The sequence below is a fragment of the Platichthys flesus genome, chromosome 11, assembly GCF_949316205.1.
Source record: "Platichthys flesus chromosome 11, fPlaFle2.1, whole genome shotgun sequence".
Taxonomy (NCBI): Eukaryota; Metazoa; Chordata; class Actinopteri; order Pleuronectiformes; family Pleuronectidae; genus Platichthys; species Platichthys flesus.
In genome coordinates, this window is record NC_084955.1 from 14,255,622 (window position 1) to 14,273,805 (window position 18,184).

The following is an 18,184-nucleotide window of genomic DNA, read 5'->3' on the forward strand; positions in this document are numbered from 1 at the left end:
CCTACAAGGTGCATTCATGGACCCTCGGCCACAATGAGTGTAGCTAGCTAGCTTAGCCACTTCAGGTGGACTTTTAGGCTCAAATAACATTGAAAATGACCTTGTATGAGTCGAATTTAAATGTCGGAGCTTGCTGACACTTGGGTGATAACATACGAGCAGTATGAGAGGCATGTTGTGTTTTTGCTGTTTTTATGTACCTAATTCGGCTGCTAAAGAGTTTACTTCTGAGACTCCAGAAGTGTTTTGTGGACTCAACCATCACCAACCCCTCCATTGGCATACTGGTGAGTAGATGATGAGGGAATTTTTATTTTTCAGTGAACTATTCCTTTAAAGTTGTTTGATCTTTCCTCTTGGTGCAATAAAACCTCAGATTCTACTTTTATATACATATATTTTATGTTCTGTGACATCACTTCCTGTTCAGAGTCATCTCAAGCAGCCACATTCTTTATGAGCCACAAACCCTCTGTGGTCATTCAAAACCTGACCCCCTCCTGACCTGGCAGTAGTTCCTCCCAGTTTGGAGTGGAGAGGAGAGCCAGCTTGACCTTCGACCCCTGTATGTGTGTGTGTGTATGTGTGTGTGTTTGTGTGTGTGTGTGTAGGCACAGAGGGTGGGATCTATTGGCCAAGAGTTGGATCTAGTTTCCCATAAAGCTTCCTCTACTTGCCAGTCGTCTCACACACTCCTCGAATGGTCCTTCCACTTTCATTACGGTCTACAGCAGTTTGTTGAAATCCGAATCCAAGCTGCATGTTGTCCAGCAAACTCCCTCAAATACTCATTGAAACATTATTTTAAAAAACAGCATAATTGAATTCATAATGCCGTAAAGACATGTGTCTGTGTGTAGCAAATAGGACATGGCAGATGTCTGGTTTATTCTGTGATGGCCTACGAGAGACTGTGAAGGAACAGGTGGTCAAATTGTATTTCTAAAATAATAAACATACAAGAGAAGTTGATGATTTGTGTTTGGTTTGTCACACTGACACTGTGTGGTATGAATTCAAAAAAACAACATGGCTCAGTGGCTGCAGCACCAAACCAAAGCTGACTGCTCCTCTGCCTCTTGGGTTTTCTGGAATTAGCCCACTCAGCCCTTGTTTTCAATTGGTGCACAATTAGGCTTCACTTAAAACCACATCTCAGTAGGGATGGCAGCTCACTCCACTTTTAAAAATGGCTGTGTGGAGCAGGGGAAATACACAGGCTCTGCATGCATCCTGCAGAATTGTCAAGCTCGAGATTCCAGGATACATTAGTGGCTTTAGCTTTTCATCAAACATTCCACATCAAACCTTTAATAATAGTTGAACAATATATGTAGAAATAACACAACCAAAGCTGATGAATTGTGCGTAAGGTTCAATTGGTCGCTGTGAATAATTCCTTCAGCAGTAAATGAGATGGAAAGCATTGGACGAAATGCATTTGATCCAGATTAACATATTTATTCTAATTGATATTTAATTGACATCAATTAATAGAATAAACACGTTTTCCCGTTTGAGTATTTGCCAACTATGTATTTTTGTGACAAAACGTTGTTAAAATAAAATTAAACCATTTCGTATTAAAAAAAAAATCTGCTTCTTTAATTAAACATAAATAGTTTTAAATCATAAATGAGGACCAGAATGACGTTGCACGGTGCAATTCTTTATTCAAAGCGTTTGTGTTACATCGTGGATCAGGCTATAAACAAGCACCCTCAGTGCTGTGAGTTTTATAGGCAATAAAATTTAATTTGAGAGCCGAGAAAAGTCGTAGCTTTTGGCCTGGTACTCACAACAGTCAATTCTCACCGCAAATTTTCTTTTTTCTAGGCTTTAACATGCAGACGCGACTAATCTCCTATTTTTTTTACCCTTGTCCGGTTAAAACACAAGAGATTATAGGCTACCAGATCAAAGCTATTCCACAGTCACATACAAAAAAATCTCTCATACTATTTTCAGTCAAATAATAATGAAATGCAATCTCAACGACATTTCTTGCAAACGTTATATACTTATTTTGGGGTTTTAAAGTGCTTTTTTTCAGTGCATAAACTGCTGTTTATTTTGGGAAAGTTTGAAATGATAAAATGTATTCTACCTTTCTGTTATTTCTGTTCCTAATTTAGAATATATCCTGTGGTTTTATTAATTCAATATAACCGTAAATATTGTTCTAAAACACACTTTGTGCGTAAAACGCTCATGTACGTTTTTTTACGCACAGACTAATAATATCTTCAAACTTGTGAAATAAGACAGATCCACTTCTGATTCCACTCCAAGTAAAGTTTTATTTCAAGGAAAATGTTCTGCTCCGTTAAAGCGGGAATCCATATAAAAATAAATGTGAAATGTTCTCTATAATAACGGCCTCGTGGTATAAACAGCCCACAGAAGCAAAATAGTACTTTTGCTGTTTGTTTGCTTCTTTTCTTTAACTTACCTTACTGGTGGGATTTTTTAAATAGTTCCCCCCATGAGGCTTATACTGCTACACTGAGAACACATGGTGTCTGAATGAGAATTAAAAAGACAAATATTTCAATAACTCAAGTTTTGCAGATCGATTGTTGTGAGAGTTTCTGAGAAGAGGTCAAACGTCTCGGAGGATAAGTGCAGAGGACTTTGTGTTGAATCTGAGAAACTCGGTGAGAAAGAGGAGGAGGATGAGAAAACGTGGAAATCCTGCAAAGAGACGTCCAGGCCCGGGGAACAGTCATTGTCCGTGCCTATTGTTGACGCGCAGGTTGGAACAGTGGGCGCCGGGTTAGGAAAATGTTTCAGATTTTTCTCATAGCTGCCCGAATGCGTAGCTGTCGGGATCAGGCTGTCCCCATTGTTCCCATTCGGACACTGTTGTGAAGTCAAGGTATTCTGGGGGAAATACCTCTCCCTCTCCAGGAGCGTCCCGCCTGCGACGCTTTCCGCCGCCGGCTCGAACTCCTCGTCCTCCTCCGGCCCGTCATCCATCAGGCACGCGTATTTCCCCTCACTGTCCCGGTTCTCCTTGCAGTGGGTCTGCCTCTTGTGCTTCATCCTCCGGTTCTGAAACCACACTTTCACCTGCTTCTCCGATAAATCCAGCAGAGCCGCTATTTCCACCCGCCTGGGTCTGCACAGGTATTTGTTGAAGTGAAACTCCTTCTCCAGCTCCAGGAGTTGGGTGTTGGTGTAGGCAGTTCTCAGCCTCCTGGATGCTCCACCGCCGCCAACAACAACCTCTGCTTCCTCTGGAGAACCTAAAATAAATGATATATTTTTGTTTTAAATCACATAGCTGGTGTTCAGAAACCAAAACAGCAACACAACTGGAAAACACATGGGGTGAAACTTGTGCACAAGCAAGCACCGGCACTGGGCAAGATTTATGGTCCCCAGGCAGAATATGATGGGTCTGCGTGGACAGGACAGGACGGAGGGGGAAGATTAATGAACATGCCAGCTGCTGGCCCGTGTAAGAATAATCTATCACTCTCCATTACTGTCAAGCATTAACACTCTTACACTGCATCACAAGCCAGTGCGTTACTTGATGAGATTAAGCATGCTTAAATCAAAAATCCTACAGTGGCTAAAAGGGACGCCCACGTTGCACAGGGCCCGCGGGATGCAGCTCCTCGCAAGAGGGGGAATCCTCGGACAAGGAGAGCCTTTTTACTCGGGGGGTTATTAATCATCGTGTCTTGCCTTGGGGTGAGAAGTAGAGTGGAGAGGAGTCAGTCGTCGGGGCAGCAGCGGGCGCAGAGGAAGAAGCTGAAGAAGCCGCAGCGGTCTGGTTCCTCTTGATGCTTTTCTTCTCCTTCATCCACGGGTACTCCGGGGGCAGGGATGCGGCGCGCGGCGGGCTGCAGCCTCCCGGAGCCGGCTGCTTTGCGCGGCTGTGGCGTGGGTGGATGCCCGCGCTCAGGCCGGGGATGGTGTGCTCAAAGGGAGGAGGAGGAATCAGTGTCGATCGTGAAAGCGCCGGGCTCTTGATTGATGAACTTTGAAATGCATCACCGACAGGGTTAGTGAGAGATGTCAGGCACTCAGCGAGCGACGGCTGGCTGTTGATGAAACCACTTTCTCGCCCAAATTCGTAATTCATCTCCTCCTCCTTGTTCCGAGAACCCGCTGGAAGTCAGTGGGTGACCGAAATAATGAGTATAATAATAAAAATAAAATAAAATAAGCATAAACTGCTAAAGTGGATATAGCCTGGTATATGGAGACCTCTATGACATACACTATTGCTTTCATGGGGACATGGTTGGAATTAGACCGTGCTGCTTGTCACATGATTGCATCTGCCCAATGACAATTTGGGGTTTTTATCAAAAGAAGCCACTGTCCCCTGTGATTGATCGAAAAACTGGGAGGGGTAACGCCTCATTCCGGGGGTGGTGGTCGCTTTATTTACACATTTCTGGGGGTCAGTTTGCTCACTAGTGCTCCCCCCTCCTTCCACGTGAAAAAAAAGCACCCAAGAAGTGGTGCCTTCCCTTGCTTTACGCGCGGCCGTGGAACTTTTGCCGAGCGGGCACGCGCATTTGCACGGGCACGCGGGCCCTTTATTTCTAGCCATGGCACTCCACAAATCACCGCAGCAGTCACATTTGTGTCTCATAAAGCCGCGACGCCCGCAGTTGTTGTCAGTGCCAAGGCGTTAATCTTCAGACTTTTTTGTTGAAGGTTTGCTTTGCCTGGCGAGGAGGGCTGCGTGCGCGCAAACACCCAAACAACACGTCGTGCACCCTCACCCTTCCCCCAACACACAGGAGGGAGCTGGGGGGAGAGAAAGAGGGGAGCGAGAAAGAGGGGGGAGAGAGGAAGAGGGGGAGATTATTTTGATTTCGATTTTACATTCATCCGATTTTATCCCCTTTATCACTCTTGTCTCGGCAATAATTTATGTTATTTTTGGTAACTTTACCATTTAGGTCAATATAATATCATGTGTTATTGTTATGATATACTGAAAGCCATATTTCGCGCACATGGAATGAAAGCAGTTGGTTACTGCACGGGCATTTGTCATCATTTCACAGTTTACAGCTCCCTGCTACACATCCCATTTCATTTATTTTATTTCACCTACAGGGATAATATTGACCTAATTCATCATCCATATACCTCAGTATTATTGGTTACAACACGGCGCGGAGTGGACATGATTTGCCACTGTAGTGGGAAGCAGAGGAAAGGCTGTTTATTGCTCCGGCTCTAAACAAAGAGCCCTGGTAGCCGGCGCGTGATCAATCTTTCTCGCCAAAAGGTCTGACAGCTCCCTGCCCTAAGAACACATTTAAACCATCTAACACTCCTTTAGATCATATATGGCCAGGAAGAGAGCGACCACTCTCCAGGTTGGTCTGTGTTTGGGAGAAGTTTTCAATTTAGAAATGTGGGGATTTCTTTAGGAAGCAGAGGATCAGACGCGCGGGCCATTAGGCACGAAGGTTTTTCCTTTTTTCTTTTGCGCACTCGTTCGATAATAAATCAGAAATCCAGCGGAAGACGACACTTGGTGTGGTGTGTTTTTTTCGTTTGCAAAAAGGACTATCCTGGCCAAGGAAAAGAAAGAAGAGAGGATTGGACTTGGGTTTAAAAGAAACGAACGGAGCAACGTTTACATAGGATCAATTGTTTGCTGAGGTGAGTGGGTGTTGGCATTCAGCAGAAAACCCATTCAGGCTCGTACCTTTCTCAGATTCCCTGAAGGACCACGTCTTTCCCATGGCCTGTTCCTTTTCTAACACAAACCTGCCTCAACATGTGCTGAGAATATTTGATATGACTATGAAGGCATTTTTAACCAATATCAAGTTTTACTTGTACAGATGTCCTTAAGGGAGATGTTATGATGATATAATGCGCCATTCTAGCCTAAATTAAAGGATAAGGTATCTTAAATATAGATAATATAATATATTTTATCATAAAGGGGGATTATAGATTAATTTATTTGTATTAGGGTTTAATCGATATTATTTCGTGTGTTACCAAGTCTCAGGCATTTCTAGTCATTTCTGCAAATTGTGATCTAAATTAAACACTTTATTTCCCTTTTTATTCTCATTCAAATGTGCAGATCATTTTTAGTTAACATAAACAAGTGCAGTGCAGGTAAATGTGGTTTATTTCAATAGACACAGGTGTAAGGGAGCAATGATACAAAGAGAACAAAGAGCCAATTAAATAATCCTCCACTGTGTTTGAATCGAGAACCTAAACACTGCATCATGCTGAAGATTGGACATATTCTGTTATTGCGACAATTCTCAAATGTATATTTTCTTACGCTACAGACACAAAGCGAGATTTTGCTGCTTGTTTCCGAACGAATGCAGACGAACGGACGGTGTCTGACGAGCTGAGCGCTGCAGCAGCAGTGTCTCGTTTCCCGTCTGTTCTGGAACAACGGGAGACATCTGGGAGGCAAGACGCACGGAGGCCAAAACCTGCGACCACCGATGAACTGGTTTCCAGATAAATACTCGAACGAGTCTGTAATGAGCTGAGGAATTATTTTAAATTCATGGTGTGATGCGGATGCAGATTACAAAATAAAGAATTGAACACTCTCCACATGTGCGTCTGTTTTTTTGTTTTTGTTTTTCAGTGTCTAATACATAAAAATGTGGTTTCTTTAAATAGAAAATGACACCTTTTATTATACATATGTAAACTATAGACTAGGAGTATGCAGGCTGATATTTGTAGTGGTATTTGGTGAAATGATTGAACGTGTTTATGGCGTGTTGCCTCTGTCATTAACGCTTCATTATGTCATATATCACATCATATTCTGCCTGTGGGGGGATTAAAACTAAAGAAAGAAAGAAATACAAGAGTGCATACAAGCTTCTGTGTGCGTGCTTGTGTGCGTGTGTGTGTGTGTGTATGCGCGTGTGTGTGTGTGTATGCGTGTGTGTCTCCTGGAAACAAAGCCGTTTTTTTATATCACAGTTTTATTTATTGTGCCCTGCAGGATTCATGGGAAGATTTGACAGATACTTCAGGCGCGTTATGGGCCCACAAATCAAACTGCTTTGCACGTCGACATTGTGCTCATAGGAAATATCAGATAAATTATAAAAAGAAAAGAAACGCACTACAATGATTATTCGGCTTTTGCCCCTCAGGGATTCAAAAGATGAAATTCTGGGTATGAATAAATTATGTTTATGAATAAAATAATCTTGATTTTCATGCTCTGGTACTTTTATACCACCTGCCTCTAGTGTCAACTTTCATGAGCTAGTCTCCACTTCCTGTTGGATTCAAGTGTCCTTGCCCAGTAGCTTTCTGGGTAAAGGCAAACATGTATAGGCCTGTAAATGTGGTTTTAAGAAGTATTTGAAGTAAAATAATGCAGGAATTTCCGGATAAATTTGGCCTAAAAAATCCAGCAGTGTATTCCTGATGAAAACAGCTTTGATCTGATGTGTTATGGGCGGAACTCACACAACCTCACTTCACTCTACGGGCTTCAGCAGTGCATGATTAGGGAATCAAACTTGTGTTCTCATGACTACACTCCCCAGAACTTCTCCTCCACAGTTCACCCGCGGCCTCCTCTGTCACCAGAGATGTCATGAGGTTTGATGTATAGGGGTCACGATAGGTCATGGCGAGCAACAGCCGAGAAACTTTCTGTTTTTCCTCGGCACGGCTCCTCACATTGCTGCTTGCACAGACGAGATCCATCCCAACATTCACAGGGGTCAAACTGGGATGTCATCCACTCACAGCACTGTTTCCCAGTGGCTGAAGAAACGTTTCAGAAGGTAGAACATCTGTATTTTATCATGTTTTTAAACCGTTAATCCTCACTTATCCTCACAGTTATCTCTTATTCCTCAGAGGAGGTAATGAGATGCATGTGGGTGACCTTTTGAGGGGTGTGGGAGGTAGAAGAGGGTGAGGTGAAGAGGGGCATTTAGGGGGAAACAGGAAGGGAGGGAAGGTTTGAGGTATCTCCCACTCTTTGGACTCAAGTTCACCTCAGCTTCAGGGTCCCAGTAAGGTCCAGTCTAATTCCTGGTAAAGGGAGGAGGTTGTTGAGCTGCTTCATAAAATGTGTGCGATGCTGTCAAACGTGTTCACCTTAACAACAGCGATTGGGGTCTGTTGACCCAGCCATGGATTTTCACATAGCTGCTCATTAATTGATTATATATTGGTTTTAGTATTGGATGTTGGGGTGAGAAAGTATTGGTACATGCATACATTCAGCTGAGTGTGATTAACAACAGCCGCAGACATTTCTCTAAACTCTTAAATAAGACAAAGTAATTCATACTCTGCTTTTGTGCCATTTCACAAAGGACAATAAAAGAAAGTTAGTAAGAAGCCGCCATTTCAATTAAATAAGCATCTTTAGATAGCAATTCATGCCATAATTAAATGACCATAAAAAGAACCAGAACACTTAGTGGGATTCGATGTTCCATGATGGAAACGACACAAGTGGCGCAGGTCTGTAATAAATGGGGAGTGGCCTTTTGTGCCTTAAACGCATCACTCCGAACGCTGCTCCTCAGACGAGCCGCTGCCTCCACCTGCTGGTGGTCAGGGCCCACTACAAGAACTGAGCACTGCACGGAGCTGTGTCACCATCAGCAGCAGTACATGGGGGGGGGGGGGGATCCCAGTTCAAATAAGAACACTACTGTTTATTTATTAGTGTCGTTTTCTAGTAATAAATTGATAAATGTTGTGGATTCTAATTTGGAAGCTGTTTCAGTGTGTGTGTGTGTGTGTTTGTGTGTGTGTGTTTGTGTGTGTGTGTGTATGTGTGTCCGTGTGTGTGTATGTGTTACCAAGAAACTACATCTTGATATTTGTTGTAAAATATCTTTGAATGACATGCCTCAATAAAGGTTGTTGCCAGCTGCAAGACCTGTGTGTGTGTCTGTGTGTGAGTCTGTGTGTGTTGCAACAAACGGATGTGCCTTTTCTGCACTGAGACAAGTCTAATTGTTAGTAGACGGTTGTAAAGCAATTAGACGTTTTAGGACATACCATCCACCATCGACCTACCAGCCCCCCCGCCCCTCTCTCCCTCTGTCTGTCTGTGTTTGTGTGTGTGTCTATGTGTGTGTGTTGGGGGGGGGGGGGGGGGGTTGGGGGGGGGGGGGGGGTTGTGTGTCTTTGCGTGCGCGTGTGTGCAGCTCGAGGCCTATCTTCCAGCAATACATATTTGACTCTTTGCCCTGGCGGAAACGCAGCTCCACGAAGCCTCTTCATGCTTCGCTCTTTTCGCAGCTTATGAGGCTGAGATTGTGGTTTATCGCAGCGGGGATATCAACATGTCCTACACGCGACACTGTTAATGTCGATGCTGCGATAACTGAGTGCAAAGCAGCCCACAGGCCAAACTGGGTCTGGCTGCCTCTCCCTTCCCTTCACTGTCACAGTCACTTTCTGTGAAACTCTCTTCTTCGATAAAGGATCCAGTAATTATTCATCGCTGCTCGTACATTTTATCTTTCTAAAAGGGTTCGAATTAAAACATCAATTCCCACAAGATATACAATGTTAATGTAGAAATTATTATTATTTCATTCGATGGTATAACTAGATATTACTATTAGAAATGCAGTTTTATACCAGAAGGATTGAGAAAAGCATTTCTGAGAGAAACCAAATTCAAATGAAAAGTGTGGACAGGCCTTGTGAAGTTTTTGTGGCTCATTTGGTTTGTTGCCGCCATAAAGCAACAAACCAGCAGACGTACTTAAAGTTTAGAAAAAGTTTTTTCTTTAATAAAACTGTTTTCTGTCTCAATTTAATTCATTTGTTATTCTAGTATTTCTTCTACTCTTGTCTCTGAGGTTTTTTTCTATTTTTCAGGTTGAAAGGAGACACTGAATTAAATGAGTTGTAGTTTATTCATTTATATTATCTTGGAAATATACCATGTGTATTTACTCTACTCGAATCAATAGCAATCTTATAATAAATAATAATTTCCTCACATGCTATACAAACTACTCTTTATTTTTTTAGATGAAACTAAGAACGATGAGGTATTTTTTAAGTGTGCACAGTGTTTTCACAAATGGTTTTAAAAAAACGTTTAAAGTGGCAGAAACATAAAAAAAATAACTTAAACAATGAACATAGGTAGTTTAGAAAACATTCAGGTCAAAGTCGAGGATAATTCCATGCAGATAACAAATAGGCCTATTATACTTTACACTATCTGTGTGTGTGTGTGTGTGTGTGTGTGTGTGTGTGTGTGTGTTTGTGTGTGTTTGTCTGCGCAAATTACAACATCTAAAGTCAAGACGAGACACTGTGTCCCTTCACACACATGAAAACACTGGATCGCTGGAGAGAGAGAAGGGAAAAGAGGCAACAACACATAACTTTACAACCACATGTGTAACAGCTCAGGAATACTAAGGACAGACGACCCCCCACCCTCCCCCCTCTCCTTCCCTCCTTTCTGTCTCGGACTCTATATATCCTCCATCAGTTCAGAACCGGGTTAAATGTCCCTCCGCCGGTCCTTATTTTCCTTCTTCATCTTCATCCTGCGGTTCTGAAACCAGATTTTCACTTGCCTCTCGGTCAAATTCAGCTGTCTGGCTATCTCGTACCTACGGTCCCGAGGGAGGTACATGTTAAACAGAAACTCCTTTTCCAGTTCGAGGATTTGGTGCTTTGTGTACGGACAGCGCTTTTTTCTGGTGGGCTTCGCGTGAAGCCAGTTGGAGGACGGGTTATCTGGAAACAAGGGGGTAGTCAGAACCAGAAGAGAAGAGAGTTAGGCCCCAAATGCTCCCAGTCAGGACAGCGTTCATAAAACAAGGCGGTGTAGTCTAGCGAGTGGGGGGTTAGGCATGCTGCTCGTGACAAGGTTATAAATTTGTAAAGGAATCCTTCTGGTTTTATTTCCACTCGGCGATGAGCCATTTGATGACAATTATATGAAAAATCATTACCTAACCCTTTCGGAATGTGTGCGTAATTACGCAGTGGTGTGTGCAAACCACCTTGACAAATAAGCATGTAAGAATATGCACTGTATTACTAACAATACACGGCTTTTTACGCACGTTTTTTTTTTTTTTTAGCTAAATCGGTCCATGACAACCCCGCTAAATGTGCAAGCATTTCCATTTATCTAAATATCTCCATAGAGTGACCAGAGTATAAATAAAACGCTGCATCGCTTACTTGCATCTCGCTCCCTCTTCCCATCTGCTGACGGGCTGTCGTCACAGGGCTTAGACGTGGATGTGGTCTCGCAGGGAATCTCCGTTAGGGACGCTCCGTTTTCAATGTCAGACAAAAGAGGTGTGTGCGTCTCCAAAGTTGTACATTCAGCGCTCCCAATCAGAGGCTCGGGTTTGATATCATAGTGCATGGCCGCCGACGGTAATCCCGTCAAACACAGGGACGCAGAGACCGGGTCCATCGCCCAGGAGCGCGTAAACATGCCATCGCTGTCGCCGTTCGTGTAGTGGTGATGTATGTAGGTCGGGGCGGCTGTGTTCGGAGGGTGGGCCGGGATGGGACTCCAAGATCCACCGAAAATAGAAGATTTCCCCTGCAAAGGACAAGACTCCTGTCCGCCATATTCGGTGAGCAGCGTCTGCTCCACCCCTGCAGCTGATGAGTACCTCGGTGCCATATCTTCCTGCTCGGGAAGAACACGCGAGTCAACATAATAACTCGTGCCCAGCGTCGACATCGCAGAGAAAGAGCAAAACGCAAAAAAAGCTAACGCGTCACAGTCCTGCAATCTTTCCAAAAAACAGATTCATTGCATGATCAAATGTGCTGCGTTCCTGCACCAGCTTGGAGCTCAATGCGTCCAGCAAGTTGAACCTTGCCCAAGACTGGATAGGGCGCCCCGAACACGTGACCGTGGGACAGAACAATAAATAATAAATCAGCCTGCTGCTCAACTAAATGGCCACCATTTTCCCCACCACATTTTAATAGCAAATCCCCGCGCCTTTATTGGGGAATATTTCGTTTTATAAGCAATAAACCTTAGATTTTTTTGTCAGGAGATGTAATGTTGTTGTAATCGAACATAGTTGTTCTGGGGGGGAGGTCTGACACTACTTGAAAGTCTCCATTTGTGAAACAAGCTATTCCTTTTAAAAAATTGGTGTTTCTTATAAAAACCTAATGGGATTATTTTTTTCTCCAAAATAATAACAGTAAAAAGGCTCAAACCTATAATATTGTTATGACTTCCTACTATAAAACTCTGGTTTTTGGAAAGCAATTTGAGTTTTTCGGTGGCTGGTTTGTGCAACATCTTTTTAAATAAGAGAGAACCAGCGAAGATGTGTTTAAAAGGCTCGTTGGACTTTACAAGAATCTAAACACATTAAGAGTCCGTTTCCACGAAGCGCATTGGTGCGTCTGCAGGGCTGCGGGTCCACTTTGAAGGCAATCTAAAACGGAAAGTGGGGTGAGGTTATTTGGGTGCTATATAACAGTCCTTTTTATCACGGGCAATTGGGTTGTTTTTCTTCAGGTTACAACCTGGCTGTCTCAGCTAAATATCACCAATAAAGCTCGGCCTTTGTGTCCTTTCTCTGGGTGAGCAGACGCATCCGGCATTTCCTACGGCGAGGCAACTGGCAGACTGCAATGATCATAACCGAGGCCTTGTCTGTCCTTTCCCGCTCTGCTGGACGCATACAGGCTTTAAAACCCTCATTTCCCTGTAGCGTGCATCTTTACGCCCTGCTGCTAAAATCGGACGTGCACTCAAAATCCCTCAGAGACGTCTAATCTTGAATTACAGTTAAATTTGAATCCCCGAGGATGATTCTCACCATTTCCAGACACATACATATCCTACATAGACGGTTGCACACAATGGGGAAAAAGTAGCCACATTGAAATAAAATCCTCTGGAGTATTTTACGCACAACAATAAAACCCATTATTGCACCTTGTTTTGGAAAAATCCATTTAGCTTCAGAGTCTGTGCCAAATTATGAACAAAAGACGAAAAAAAGAAATGCATCCAGTGATTAACAGCGATGCGCTTTTCGTGTGGCGACGAGTTTTACTGAGGTAATCAAGGCAGTTTCGTGTTGTGGGAAAAATAATTTAGCCCAACAACATGAGACTACCTAAACCACTCAGCAGTCCGCTCTCCTCTTCTGCGAATATCGGCCACACCGTGTTTTAACAACGTGTTTTAGTGTGAAAACGGGAGTTTCTTGGTGTAAAATCTGGCTACATTTTTGGAAACCTGCAAAAGCGGAAAAGACAATAAACAAACAAATGCTAGGATTAGAAAAGGAACCCAAAGATTATAACATCGTGCACCACTAAACTGTTTTGCATCGTTTTAGATTCTTTTGTTGTCAATGTAGCATTACAATGTCATTAAACAGTTACATTTGTGTTTGTCTTTGTTTTGGAAAATGCCACCTTTACTTTAAATTTGAAATAGATTTTTAAAACAATGAGAAGAAACAATTCTTCCCTCTGACGGGGTTCACATTTAAATATGATGTTTAGGACGAAAAGCACGAACATCTCACAGGCCTAACTATGGAGAACAACTCGCTGAGCTACTGTGGTAGTGTTTAGTGTGGACGCAGCTGACAGCCCAAAACACAAAGGCACCATCAGCATCACGCACTGTACATGTGCCAACTTTACAGTGCAAACAGCGCGCAGCTCCCCCCCCCCCCTCTCTCTCTATGTCTCTCTCTCTCTCTCTCTCTCTCTCTCTCTCTTTTGAGTGAAATAAAAAAGTCTACAATTGCAGGGATGGTTTTTATTAATTTGACCAGCAAAATGTGCAAATATTCATCCAACCCCTTGGGTTCTCCAGCTGTCACACAAAAGGGTCTACACGTATCTGTGACACAAGTGTCCCAAGGGACTAGTCCAGCATGCAAATTCCAATGATTCACTCAAGTTGAATATACAATATGTACAAGCCTGCAGCTCAGAAACATTGTGGTCACATTCTGAACATTTTTTTTTTTTTCAACACAATGGATCAACGTTACAAATGTAGCCATTTATAAATACATATACCCACGACAGAAAAACGTTAACAGACGTGAAAATATAACAATTTCCAAAGAACAACAATCAATAAGTTAGCATAGGGTCCTATCTTCTCCATGGACATTCTCACAGTTGAATGGGTGGTGGGTGTTGGGGGAACTGCACAGGCGCCCTTGCCATGGATGCAGGAGGGCGCCAGAGACGCAGACCGCCGTCTCACGAGAAACTGAAGTTGCCGGAGAGCTCTCGGATCCTATTCTCCCGGCTCATTTTTTTCAGCTTCATCCTCCTGTTTTGGAACCAGATTTTGACTTGCCTGTCGGAGAGGTGCACACCACGGCTGATCTCCAGGCGACGCTCCCGAGTCAAGTACATGTTGAAGAGAAACTCCTTCTCCAGCTCCAGAGTCTGGTGCTTGGTGTAGGGGCAGCGCTTCTTTCGGCCACTCTTTGCTGTGAGCCAATTAGCCGTAGTTTCCATTTTCGCATCTCCTACAATGACAGGGGGAATAACACGTTAGAAGTATTAAGGCAACAGGTGTGACAAATCCATTTTTACTGAAGGGATCTCTAACAAAACATACAGACGAGAAACATTTCAAATCCAATCCAATCTAGATTTGTAGAGTTGATTAAAGAGTGGTCTCAAACCATTGGGTATGTTGGCTGGATGAAACCTACGCTGTGACCTGGCTCCTACCACACAACCATAGATTAGATGGGCGCGTAATGACTCATTTCTACTACGATTTTACGCACAACCAGAGATCTCTGTGGATAGCCTCATAAATGCAACTCAGCACTTTACCAGACACTGCTATTTGCTACCGTTTAACAGCCTTAACCACAGCAGCCTGTAGCCAACTGCATCTTCATTATGACATAAAACAGTCTGCAGGAAATATAGCGAGGCCTGTGTCTTTGACGAGAGGACAAAAAGAAATCAGTGCTCTGCAGGGCGGATGCAACCCAGCACACTGGCCTTACACTACAGTAGATAATTACTAAAACCTGATAGTACATAAACCATCATAATTATCAGTGTGCTTTATAGTTATCAAAATGTACTTGTTAAAAATAAATCTGTACGGCTTGGAGGAGTTATTATGCTAAAGGTCACAGCACAGATATCTGTAATCTTAAAAAACAGCAATTACTCTGATCCCCAGCTCTGATTGGTTCATTCATGTTCAATTTCGCCTCATGCCCAATAAACCAGTAAATACCCGGGTTAACACACACCTGTGAGTGGCTGACTAGTTGACCCAAATATTTATCTTGGGTAAGAAAACTTCAACCTGTGCATTCAGTTGTGGTTAGAAATGTCTCAAATTTGACATGTTAAAATCCCATGTGCATGCCCTCTATTTGTATTTATTTTGAATGTAGGCTTTGTCGAGTCTTAACCTTTGACGGTCTTTTCTTGACACTCCGCACTGCACGGCTCTGCGGGCTCGGGGGAGGATGAGCCCTCCGAGGAGAGGCGGCTGTCCTCCTCTCTGGCCGGGGCGCAGGGCGCTGGGACAGGCGCCTCCTCGTGGCTCTCCCTCCGCTCGGGCTCCGCGGGCGCAGCAGGCGGCAGGGAGGACTGGCTGTCCAAGCGTGCAGGTCGCTGCAGGGTAAAGTGATTCATGCTTGGCTGGACGTCATGGTAAAGCCTGGAGGACGTGTATGACTGGGACAGGCGGAAGTAGCCGGGGACCGGCACGGTGCTGCCGGTGACCGGGCATGATGGGCTGGAGTAGGATATGTCCTCTACTGTCGCTCCTTTTGGACATTTGTCAGACTCGTAAAGACAATATGCGCCCTCCTCTTTTATCGTCGGGGAGAAGGAACACTGAGCCATGTGCTGGCCGCTGGGTTGATCCACCCGGCAGGATCTCGACGGCTCCAGCCACGTTTCCATCCCCTGAACATACGGAGCAGAAGCAGGGATCACGCTCTGGGTGCTCGGCTCGTTGCGCTTACCGATCCCCGGGAAACAGGAGCCCGCACCGGAGAGTCCATATGAATATTCCGACGCCGGTGGCAGATACACGCCGTTACTCTGGTAATACGAACCGCTGTCGGTTCTCACGTTGATTAAAGAGTCCACGAAAAACGAATTTCCAGCTTGGTTGTTGGGGCATGTCATCGTTGTGGTATAATTTGACGGAGGATGAAGATAGCCTTTTCTGGCTGACATTTCTTGTGCAAAACATTGCTGAATAATTACTGATACTCACGCTTCTCACTGTAGCCTGCAGCCAATTAAAACACCAGGCGAGCACAGACTCCTCCCAGTCCGACCGGGCTGCTCCACTGTGCCATATATTTTGTTTTAGTCTAAGTAAAGAGAAAAGTGAGGTGGGAAAGTGGCGCATCAGAGGGCTTTTAGGTAAAAATCTGGAAATCTCCTCAGAATCTCCCAGTTTGAGCCTCAATCAGCGCCTGTGGAGCCCAGAGCTGGCTTTATCTAAATTTAACATCAGCCTCTGTTTGACAACTCAGTTGCTGAAAGCTGTCCCTAACAATTATGTACAATGCATAGCTTTATGGCCAGTTTTACAGCACTGTAAACATGAAGGGTTCTAGAGGAGCCTCTGAGAAGCTCTGTCTGCGTCAAAGACCCCAAAAAAGGTCGAAGGACTCTCCACCCCTTATCGTGCTGCTCTGATGATTATTATTATTTGGCCATTTGAAAGATTCCTCGCAGTTGCAGTGTACGCATGTTGTTTCATCTCGCCACAGTGTAAGGATTCCATCTGAGCTAGTCCAGCTTCAGATGACGGTGGTGTGAATACTGTGGGAGCACATTCCTTGGCTGAGTCCAGTCACCTTTTTTTAACTGCAAAGGCTGTGTGGAGCATTTATGAAGGTGACACGCAGGCACACTCGAGCGAGCGCCTCAGCTGAACAAAGCCTTGGAGCTACATTTTTCTTTCCTCCATGTCCAACAAAGAATTACTCTGTGCAGAAAAAGGAACCTTCATGATTTCGCTATTAACGCGTAAGAGAGCTATGAGAAATAGTTTCTGATAGTATTTACGCACAATCCAGACACAAACAAACAGAACACAAACACAAACAACACACACACACACACACACCTATTCCAAGGCTTACTAACATCGTCCCCATTCCCTCCAATCAGTTTAATTACAAATAATCTTGTTACGCACGAATAAAACGCTTAGCGTCTGCTTTAATTTCACATTTGAATTTGCAGTATTTTTTTCTGAAAGAAAAATAAACAATACAAAAAAGAGATTATATACGTTATTTTTAAAACGTCTCTCTTAATATAGTTAGTTATTTTGCTTAGTTTCTGAGGCAACAGTCCTTCACATCCGAGTTTCTGGTAAAGCGACAGATAAAATAGAAACATTAGTAATTGTGTTTCTGACACAATTATAAATACAAATAAATAAATGGCTAATTATTGTGTAAAATATTCAAAAGTTATCAAATATAACCTAATTGTAGCATTTGCTACAATTTAGTCTTAATTTTGAATAAACACTTGAATAATCTGATATTGGTTATTTTGTGCAAGATCCTCTTGTAAGATAATTCAAACGGATAAAATAGAAATTAGCTTCGGTGGTTTCCTTCATATAAATAAACAAAGAGCAATTTAAAAAAACGTTAGCCTGACCTCTGCAATATTTAAATATATAAATAAACTCAGAGACACGCAAGTATACTTCCTTATGACAATATGGTTAAGAGTTAAAAAGGCCAAACAGATTTAGGTCAGCCTGCATGTCTCCAAAGATGGTTTCAGCCGGAAAGATGTCGACTGCCTCCATTTCCCTGTGCGTCTGGAGCCAAAGAGTCTAGAAATCAGAGCTACACTTTATGTACGGCCATTTAATATGGCGTCAAACATGCAGCATGTCTGGCTGCAATGGATGATCATTTTCATTAAGCCTATTAGATTATCTGCTGCTATGATCTCCAGTGTACACAATGGGGGGAGCTGCGGTTGTTTTCCATTCCCATCAAAGCTGAGCTTGTATTCCATAATTCATATTTCTTGAAGGAATATTTGGAAGATAAAAAACTAAAATCCTTGAAGAATTGTTTGGCGTAAAACAAAGTCTAGCTTTGGCTGTGTCCATATCAGCGCGCACGCCTTGGCACTCACAATGAAACACACGCACACACACGCACACACACACACACACAAACATGCATGCACATTC

General features: G+C 43.4%; 3 protein-coding genes across 3 annotated transcripts; all 3 read right to left on the reverse strand.

Moving 5' to 3' along the window:
• Positions 1-2,404: 2,404 nt before the first annotated feature.
• Positions 2,405-4,096, reverse strand: hoxa2b (homeobox A2b). Its single transcript, XM_062399415.1, has 2 exons — positions 3,697-4,096; positions 2,405-3,239 (listed from the first exon to the last, which is right to left on the reverse strand). Exons 1-2 carry the CDS (start codon positions 4,094-4,096, stop codon positions 2,551-2,553), a joined length of 1,089 nt encoding a protein of 362 aa, XP_062255399.1. The 3' UTR covers positions 2,405-2,550.
• A 6,360-nt stretch (positions 4,097-10,456) lies between these two features.
• Positions 10,457-11,695, reverse strand: hoxa9b (homeobox A9b). Its single transcript, XM_062399570.1, has 2 exons — positions 11,179-11,695; positions 10,457-10,725 (listed from the first exon to the last, which is right to left on the reverse strand). The coding sequence occupies exons 1-2, from the start codon at positions 11,693-11,695 to the stop codon at positions 10,487-10,489; spliced, it is 756 nt and encodes a 251-aa protein (XP_062255554.1). The 3' UTR covers positions 10,457-10,486.
• Positions 11,696-13,794: 2,099 nt separating this feature from the next.
• hoxa10b (homeobox A10b) lies at positions 13,795-16,182 on the reverse strand. Its single transcript, XM_062399571.1, has 2 exons — positions 15,405-16,182; positions 13,795-14,489 (listed from the first exon to the last, which is right to left on the reverse strand). The coding sequence occupies exons 1-2, from the start codon at positions 16,180-16,182 to the stop codon at positions 14,215-14,217; spliced, it is 1,053 nt and encodes a 350-aa protein (XP_062255555.1). The 3' UTR covers positions 13,795-14,214.
• Positions 16,183-18,184: the final 2,002 nt, after the last annotated feature.